The sequence below is a fragment of the Gossypium hirsutum genome, chromosome A13 (assembly GCF_007990345.1).
Source record: "Gossypium hirsutum isolate 1008001.06 chromosome A13, Gossypium_hirsutum_v2.1, whole genome shotgun sequence".
In the NCBI taxonomy this organism is placed as follows: Eukaryota; Viridiplantae; Streptophyta; class Magnoliopsida; order Malvales; family Malvaceae; genus Gossypium; species Gossypium hirsutum.
The window spans coordinates 93,143,631-93,154,153 of record NC_053436.1 but is presented as its reverse complement, the minus strand read 5'-3'; the positions used below and the strand labels follow the sequence as shown (position 1 = coordinate 93,154,153).

The following is a 10,523-nucleotide window of genomic DNA, read 5'->3' as shown; positions in this document are numbered from 1 at the left end:
TTCAAGATCTCGAACCCTTTTGTTCATGACCCGAATAGAATCATTTCCAAAACTTTGAAAATCACGAATGGTTCGAGAAAATTTTGAATTATTTCCACGCCCTCCCTCTTTTGGAGGGAACCATTCTGAAGTGTCACCTACACAAGAAAGAGATAGGTTAGTGACACTAGAAATCATAAACTCAAAAGAATTTTTAAAGATCTTATTCAACAAGTGAACATATGAGTCAATACCGGGATCAAAAGTAGAAGTTGGTCTTACCTTATCAAAATGAATTAAAAATTTCATTGATTGCAACAAACCTGGGTCACAAGGCACTTGATAGCTATAATTTTTGAAGTCAACTTCCCATAGTTCGAATCCTTTTGACAACAATTTAAAATGATATGCACCAGGGTCAAAAACAAAGTTTCCTCTTGCCATTCCAATTTGATATGACAATTTCAAAATCGGTATCATAAAAAGGAAACGATGAATTTTAAGTAATGATTATGCAAAACATGTTCAAACCTTTTAAACCACGACATGGAGCAATTTTCAGAATCACAAATTAGATAATTCACATGATCAACAGAAGCAAACAGATTAGATGTCAACTTTTCATCACACAATCCCAAATTTTGTTTGTGTTGTTTTAATCTGGTTTCATCATCAAACTTGTAAACATCAGAAATATCATGAGGAAAACTTTTCAATCCATCATCCCAATCAAAGTCATTACCAATCAAAAATTGATACTTAGACATATCAGGATAGGAAAGTCTTCTACTAACTAATTCTTCAGCAATCTCAACATTATCATGCATATGAATTTGTTGAAGTTCGACTAACATAAAACCCTTACCATGCTTACCTTTAGGCGCTGGTGGAATAGAGTCATCTATGATTTTACCTTTCTCGACTAATCGAAATCATCTCTCCTCAGAAAAGTATTGAAGTTGAAATTGATCGATGGGATTTCGAGAAACCTGAAAAGTAGAAACAAAACAAGGAAAATTCATAGGATGGTTAGTAACAACACTCCTTTCTTGTTCACTTTCATCTTTTTCGCTTATTTCTTTTTCCAACTCATTTTCAAATCCTCTTTCCTTTACCATATCACTCATTTCTTTTGCACTCTCATTTCTTCCTTCAATCTCACTCTCTTTTTCAGTTTTCTTTTATTTTTCACACTCGTTTTTATTCTCAATCTCATTTTCAATTTTCTTTTCTATCTCACACTCATCTTCTTTTTCTTTCATTTTCATTTTCTCGCTCGCGCTCTTTTTCTTTTTCAATCTCTTTTTCATTTCTTTCATTTTCTTTTTCTCGCTCGCACTCTTGTACAATCTCAATTTCTTTTTCGAATTTTTTCTCTTCATTTTCTTTTTCTCTCACTTTTTCGATTTCATTACAATGTGCAGTCGACACGAAAGAATCAAAAATATAATCATTTGCCCCAAAGGAAGAGAAAATATTTTCATAGGCTTCTCGTCCATTTCTTCAGGAACAATCCTCCGGGAAGGACTTCTTTGAATCATACGATGAATAACTCGTCCTCTCTCGTTCGTCATGTCGAGAAGTTGCAAGCTCTAGGCTGTCGCGTCTTGAATTCCTTGACGAATAGGAATCCCGATAAGAATCTCTTAGCGAGTAGTCTTTGGACGCGTATCGCCGCAATGATCTCGACTCCATTTCTCGATTTGGTAGATTTTGTTTTCGTCTGGCTCTTTCCTCCACTCGATCCAATCGATCATGCAATTTATCAAAATTTGATTTCACCATTCTACGTATCTCTTGCTTCAAATATTGGAAATCTGATTTGGAAAATTCTTGTGACATGATTTTTTTTGCTAAAAAAATGATTAAAATAAAATATAAAGTAAATACCTCACCACAAAAAATCTTACGTTTCACTCACAAAGAAAATTGGATAACACTCCACTCGTGTTTACACTTGTTTAATGGCTTTTGCTCGCTCTAATGTACTCACCACTCGTGCCTTTTTCCACTCGATTTTCGCCTCTCGAAGTTCTCCACAAACTAGATAGACGAATCAATACCGTTTGTCGTCGGCTTACAAAATTGAGTTGGCTTGGTGGGCAATGATGTCGGAAATGGTAAGGCTATCAAACAAAACTTAAAATGAATTTCAATCACTTTTTTTTTAATTCTGAATTTTTTTTTGAATTTCTCTTCTTTTTTTTAATACCGAATACAAAAGAAGAAAGAAAAATAATAAATTGGATAAATTTTTTTTTTGAAAACGTGAAAATTCACACAAAGGGGTATAAAGGAGTGTAGATTATGATTCAAAAAAAATTGTTGAAGGGTTTCCAGACTCTTTTTTTTATACGGATCTTTCACGTTCTTTTCGTCCGCACCTAGACCGTAGGCAAAATTTTTTTTTTATTTTTTTTTACGGATCTTTCACGTTCTTTTCGTCCGCGCCTAGACCGTAGGCAAAAAAATTTTTTTTTTATTTTTTTTTTACAAAACCATAATATCAAAGATGATGATTCTTACTCCGATTCGGCTAGCTCTGATACCAGATGATACGCCCCGACCTCGGTGATGAGAGTCGAGTCGTTGATGTACCCGATCGTGAATTGGAGTAATATCAAGGTTTGTCGAAGATAGGTTAAGAAAGAAGGGATAAAGACTCAAATTTAGTTCAAAAGGGGTTATGAAGTGTATTGAGGATGATAGGTGAATGAAAACCAAGTATTCAAGTTGAACCAACACAATATAAGTGTGTTAACCCGGGACTTATATGAATACTTAGGAAAGGTTAAATGTTGTATGGATGGAAAACGAATAAAATGGAACCTTGACCCACTATCAAAGATGATAGGAACCTCGGTATAACTTGAACGCCACACTTTGGATGCAAAGTGATAAGTTCAGATAAGAAGAATGGGTTGACGCCACAAGGGTTACTTGATAAGTCAAACGAGTCTTTGGAGAACAATGAGAGTTGTAAACAATCTCACAAAATGTAAAAACATTAATTCAAGGTTCTTCTCCCTTTTTACAATGAAATTTAACACATATTTATAGGCAAAACAAAAGGGTAGCCGAATGGGTAAAATTGGAAGCCAAATTCGGCCATGGTGCTTCCTCAATTTGTTCCTTAAATTATGCATGATGTTGGCCAAATGCTTCCTTAAATTCTTCCATGAATTATGCATGATGTTGGTCAAATGCTTCCTCAAATTCTTCCATGAATTATGCATGATGTTGGTCAAGTGCTTCCTTAATTTGTTCCATAAATTATGCATGATGTTGGTCAAATGCTTCCTTAATTTCATGCCGTTCACCTCCACATTAATTCGGCTTTTATGCTTGTTGCAGTCCACCTCTTCTTTGCCGTCCATGTACATTGTCCTAGCAAATTCAACAAATTTACTTAGCTTAAATCGCACACATTAAATAATTGTAATAAGGCAAACACATTTATGCTAGGTAATAATTAAAACAATTTAAACATGCAATAAACAAACATAATTAAAATGTCCAGATTTCTTAATTAAACACTTAGTAATTATTTGAGCTAAAATAACTAACTCAACTAATTAATTTATTCCGGCAAATTAAATTAAAAGAGCTAAAGAGCTAATAACGAGCTCAACAAGTTAAACTGAGCTTGAATGAGCTGACTTGAGCACGAATGAGCTAACTTGAGCTCGAATGAGTTGAACCACATGAAAAGAAATTCAAATGAGCTAAAAATTAGCTTCATCTTGCACTTGGGGCCCTCGTGTTTAGGCCAATCTCGACGGCGTTGGGTTGTGACATTACATGATGCGATCAGGATCACATCATACTGCCTTGATTCAGTTTTCAGAATACACATTATTTTGGGTATTTGTTGTGTAATTTAGGGACTTTGGACTGTTTGGTTTTGAATTTTGGATTTTTAAACTGCTTTAAGATTTTAGCACGGCTAGACGGTAAAAACTAAATTTTGCTTAAAACAAAGGTTTCTTTCCACACAAATGGTTTTTCCAAGTAAATAAAAAAAAGGTTACCAGATCTTCTATTAAAAAGATACAGTTTTAGACATAATAAATAACATGCATTTTTACTCCGACTTAAGATAAAACCAATTAAATGGAACGATCTTAACTTGACAAATTTGTTTTTCGAAATCCATTCCATGTGATATCGCCAGATTCGGCCATAATGTCTAGACCGGGTTTGGGGTATTACAAAATTAATTAAAATTCATTATGTTAATAAAATTCATTATGTTAGTAATTTAAGTACAAAATAATTATTTTATGATAATTATATATTTTTCTACAAGAATTTTACCGAACTTGCATGAATTTGAGTTAAAGAGGGCATGAAAAGTATGTATATTCTCGTGCTCCCCGTTATTAATGGTATTATTTATTTTTAGATTAGGCCTTTATGAAGGATTCATTTCTGAATGCAACTCATTTCTGTCACTTTATCATTTCTATCAATTTCTATTCATTTGATTCAACATGCAATTCATTTCTGGTTTCAATGAGCTAGTGGAGGGACCGATTGGACATATATGATTAGGCCTTAAATGATTTATAATTAAGTTTCAGTTTTTCACCTATTCATTATGAACTTATTTAGTCATGAAGTCATTCCACTATAGTATCATGACTGAGTGCTCCTCAATTACATATCATTACGAAAGCTACTCGATCAATACTCATCCAATGACCTTATATAAGTGTGTTACCCTCATAGGATATTCTTAATCTCTTTGTGATAAATTCGTTCTACCAATATGATCCTATTTTATCTCATGGTAACCATTACGTCTTCCTTCATGAAAATTCAATTACTATCAAATAATAATTAAGCCATTCATCACAAAGACGAACGACTCGTGGCCATGTTTACTTTTCATCTATCATGTAATTCCAATAAGAGTGTATCATTTACCCATGTCTTGGGTAATGAATCCCAATACTTTGAATAATGCTACATACTGTAAAAATCATATACCCGACATACCAACTTTCGGTTCCTTGTCTATTTGAACTCAAGCTTTTACTTACATCAAAGTATACAAGTCATGCATATATAGTACATCATCCACTCAGAATTAAGGTATGCCACACTTTGAACATCATAAGTGGATAAATCCATAAACATATTCAGGATTTATTCTTCTTGGGTCCAGTCTGATCTACTGTCAGTACTCTAGTCAGTCACATCTATGTATCTATCTTTTGGGAGTCATCCACTCTAATGCCTAAGACAGTGCATCTCCCCAATTGGGCTTCATAGATGACATATTAGTCTTTCAATCGATTTGCTCATTTCCGATTAGGCTAAGGACATGTTTAGGTCCATCTACTAATATAAGTTGTTTTTTTGTATTATGATCCAACCACGTAATATTGTTTAGTATTAGTTTAAACATTAGACAACCAATGAGTCAATATTTATTTTTATTTTACTTTGCATGCAAAAATCACATGAGGATATTATACGAAATATATTAATGTAATCCATGAATTATTTTATTAACCAAACTGTTCGAAAAAATACAAGTTTACAAACAAATATACTACACTTAAGGCACTAAATCCAACAGTGAGGCGAGGTGATTACTACTAAATCCATCACCACTCCACAATTGGCATAGTCTGCTACACCACTTGTTCCACTCCATTATGGATGCATAATGTTGAAAACTACTACCACCCCCATGGATGTTGGATACATCCCCGCCCCACCCCACTCTGCTTCAATTTAAATTTTGCTACTTATTTTTAATATTTTATTTTTTTAAAATTCAAGAAAATATTTAAATATAATTCTTCAATGAAGATTTAAACATAAAATATATGGATTTTTTTATATTATATTATTTCATTTTTACGCTTTCAATATTATATGTAAGGATAAAATGATAATTTCATATAGGGAGCGTGTCGGGGTTAGCAATTATCATAATCACTCCATACCCACTATCCAAAAGAGAAATTCCACCCTGCCTCACACCACTTTTCAAAAAAAAAATCAACTCCATTCAAAGCGAATCGGTGTGGAATCCATCAAGCAGTTCAGATTTTTCCATCCCTACATGTAGAACACATCTCTTCGAAATGTTTAAAAAGGATAATAGAATTTATGTTATTATTAATACTTAATTAATTTTATATTTGTAATTAATTTTATTGAATGAAATAACTTTATAAAATATTACATGATGAAAACTGTGTTTTACAATTAGGGTCTCATGAGTATTATCCAAAACCTAGTGGCATTTTAGAATACTTGAAATTTGTCAAATTCAAACACATGATTAAAATTACACGTTTAGACATGGGTCCATCACTATTATATGCGTTGTTGGAATGATGGAGACAAAAAATGCATATGTTTCGTTTACTATTCGAGGAATGCACAAGTATGTTAGAAGACATTGAGCTCAGGGAAAGCATTCTGATAGAAAACAATCCAATAACCAAGAATTCAACGCTTAATGGGTCAAGGTATTGCCTCTAGATGCTCTGCATGGTACCTTAATTGGAATCATTTTAAAGGCTGCAGTCTAAAATTTAAATGGTTGCGGGATAATTTTGAGGTTCTTCATCAGTACACAATTAATGTTGACTATATGCAATATATGTCGCACTTGATTGAGGTTGTATTGATGTCAAAAAAATCTAGCAATGTGGTACACCTTGTGTACCTTCAATTGCTAGGTGATTTACATCACATGCATAGAATGAACTAGCGGTCAACACTATTAGCTTTCCTTTTTTAAGAGATGTGTTGGGAAATCAATTATAAAATTAATGTCCTAAAGAGTTGTCTAATTTTATTGAACGACTAATGGTTGTGTTTCCTCTTCCCAATAGATATCAAATTGTTTTTAATTACACAATTACTTATTTCGAGTTGCTACTCTTTATTTAGTAATGATATCAAATTACATTGGTTTGAGCATATGGAAGCTTGAAAAGCATTACGACAGTAAGGGAAAATGATCAAACAGGTAAATGTTCATGTTATTACTTTTTTTTTTAATAATGGAATTACATAGAATTAGGATAAACAATTGTGAACACTAATAAGATGTAAAAATGCAGTTAATTGGGTGTCTTATGTTTCACATGAAATGGTTATTGCCATCCTATAAGAAGCCTTTGTCAATCAACATTTATGGTTCATTTGTGTGGCAATAATTTGTTTTCACATTGTTGAGTGGCAACTAGAAGATAGTCATGTGGCAGTTCGGGGGTTAGCAAGGCTTACCGAGATTACCAGAGAACCTTGACGATCCTCTTGGAAAAACCAACTTTTGGTAACTTTTTAACTAGCATTTTCAGTACTCGACTAAATTCCACAGCATAATACTCTATATCTCATATAAGATGTCAATGGAACGGTTGAAAATGAACAAGAACATTGAATTGGTGGGAATCATCATATTCAAATCAACATAATACTTGATATCTCATATAAGATGGCAATGGAACAGTTGGAAATGAACAAGAACTTAAAATTGGTAGGAGCCATCGTATATGTTCAAGCCTAGACCTAAATAGCTCAATCTTTAAATAGGTTTGCCCAATACAATATTGTTCAAATATTGTCAGATTATGTCCATATGTTCATATCCGAATATTATTAGATAAAATGGATACATATAGTTCATAAAAACACAAAAGTCCGAATAAGATAAATGACAGGTTGGCAATCTCTGAACTTATTCAAAACCTACGGCGGAAGTCAGATCGATGATTGATCTCATGCTAGAAAGAATTGTGTTGAAGAGAAAAAGATCCATGTCTAATAACTAAAGATTTCACCGAGGTTTATTTATGACTTCATAAGGATCATTTGTTTTATTTAGACCGAAAAACCCATGGGAGCATAATATCAGACCGAGAACAACCAGTATTTCATAGTAAGTACAGTCCTATAATCTTTATCGACTGCTCAAAATCTGCCATGACATTCTACTCCTTTTGCATCTCACAAAGGTCCAGGGTACATAAAATGCTTATTTATTTTTTTTAAATATTCTTTCCCAGGGATTCTCAAAATCGCTACAATTTGTTTGCAATGGATAGTCTGCATTATCTGATTTCTTAATGATGAAAAGGGTTCCTGGAATTGGAATTTGATATCAGGGGAGCTCAAAACAGAAGTGAGAGTTCAGTGCATGATGGTCAAAACATAAAGCTTACAATTAAACTCTAAATTCTAGTGCAATTCCTTCAAGCAGCTAAACTGACCTAGATATCTGGCTTTCACTGCTGCATATATTTCATAATTTCTATCCTATGACCCTAATCTATTTGGTCCCAGCTGGTTCATTTTCTTTTTCTTCAAAAAGAAAAAAAAAATCCACCATACCTAATGCTCAGAGAAGGCCTTCCCCAATATACCGCATACTGAAAGGAAGAGTTGATGGGATCACTACTTTTTAAAATATCAACAAAATTTACATGCCAGGTTTTGCCTTGGTGGCTTTCTTCAAAAATACTGTTCCTATGTGATGATTCTTGAAAAATCATATCCCATGTTAATGTTTAGATTTGAACAGAGCAGGGGTGTTGGAAAAGTACTTGACGAAAAATAAATAAAGAATGTCATAAAATGTAAGCCAAAAATCCTACAGGCTGAAAGCAATAAAATAGGAAAAGTTCTAATATCTTGAAAGAGATTTTACTATTATTATGATTAAAAATATTGGCAAAAGCAAAAACAGAAGCCGAGAATTATTGCATTAGATAATGACAAAATAGAAACTTTTTCTCATCGAATTAAAAAAAGGAACCTTTTCAGCATATGCTAAGAAATGTAAATTGCTTGGACTATAACATCAATGCATTAGCCACCCCATATGAACAAAAAAATGGGAATGAAGATATGCCATCGTAACTTCTACTCTATTCATCCTCCCCTGCTTCTGCACTCACTCACATCTAAAGACTAACTTTCAGGTCAAAATTTCTTCAAACCTCAACAAAAATCAGTTCCGGCTTCGATCCAAAACACAAGGATATAACATCAAAAATTCTACTTTAATTGCTACAATACCAGAGATTGCGAGACCATTTCTGATGAATATAAAAGAAAGTACATAAATACTCATATATTGTACTTGCTTCAAAGCTGGCTTTAATAACAGCATAACTAATCCGGTTTAGCATGCATGAGGATCACCTAGAAACTCTTCCAATTCCTAAAGGAGAAGTTCAATTCTCTCTTATAGCAAAAAACAGAAAGGCTCCAAACCAATTCCAAAGCATTAAAAGGGAAAATGAAATAGCTCTCTATATGACATAGTCAGGCCATTCAGTAATGTGTGAAGTATGATCCATGATAAAACTTGGAATCTTGTCAAGCTTAACGGGGTTCTCCAGGCCTCCAATCAATCTAGCCGGGTTCCCGACGGCAGTAGTCTTGGGAGGCACATCCTTTAACACCACAGAGCCAGCACCAATCTTAGCTGCATCACCAATTTTAATATTTCCCAAAATACAAGTGCCAGCACCAATCAAAACTCCATCTCCAATCTTTGGATGTCTATCACCACAAACCTTACCAGTTCCTCCTAATGTCACGTTATGTAAGATTGATACATTGTTTCCAATAACAGCAGTCTCTCCAACAACAACTCCAGTAGCATGATCAAAAAATACTCCACTCCCAATCTTAGCCCCAGGATGAATATCCACAGCAAAAACCTCAGACACCCTATTTTGTATCAACAAGGCCAAAACTTTCCTCCCTTGTGACCATAAATTATGTGCTATCCTATGTGCTTGACATGCAAGGAACCCTTTATAATTCAAAAAGCAATGCACATAACTTATACATGCAGGGTCTCTTTCTTTAACAGCTTTTAAATCTTCCTTGACAGCTTTTACAATTCCTTTATCTTCCAAAACAACCCCCATGAATATATCAAACAGAGTACAACTTGGAAGACTTGAATTGCTTAACTTGATTGACAAATGGTTTGCCAAAGCACATTCTAATGAATTCTGAGACAAAATTGAGCTGTAATAATAATTTGACAAGATGGGCTCTTGCTCAGCATCTAACCTTGCCTCTTCGTTCATTTTCAGCCATAAAGAACCAATCTCTGCTACTTCTCCTTCTTCTTCAAAAGATAAATCAGCAATTTTTCTGGTGTGGATGCCATTTGTGTGGTTTTCGCTAAAGGGTATGCTTGAAACATGGTCAGTAAAAGTGGGTCTGCAGAATTTTACATACTTGTAATGGATTTCATCAGGTTGAGACCTGTTTGGACGCTGGGAAACTCGGGAAGGCTCGGTTGTTCTTGAGGTGTCGATACAAGTAGCCATGGATTTGGAAAGCTTGTGAGAATGTTTCGTGGATGAGAGTACTGATGGAGAAGAGTGTGTATGAGAGAGAACACGAGAGTCGTTGGTATCTAAAGCAAGGGGTAAGGGACGAGGTGTCCCCAGAACTTTCATGGAAATTGAGATTTTCGTGGAAAATTGAGATTTTCGGGGAAAATGGTTAGCTTTCGGCTAATGATTTAATATACTTTCTTGTGGTTT

The 10,523-nt window shown here is 34.1% G+C and overlaps 1 protein-coding gene across 1 annotated transcript; it reads right to left on the bottom strand.

Annotated features, from left to right (window-relative positions):
* Positions 1-8,724: 8,724 nt before the first annotated feature.
* LOC107898601 (serine acetyltransferase 1, chloroplastic) lies at positions 8,725-10,523 on the bottom strand. The gene has a single exon (XM_016824101.2). The coding sequence runs from the start codon at positions 10,434-10,436 to the stop codon at positions 9,267-9,269; it is 1,170 nt and encodes a 389-aa protein (XP_016679590.1). The 5' UTR covers positions 10,437-10,523; the 3' UTR covers positions 8,725-9,266.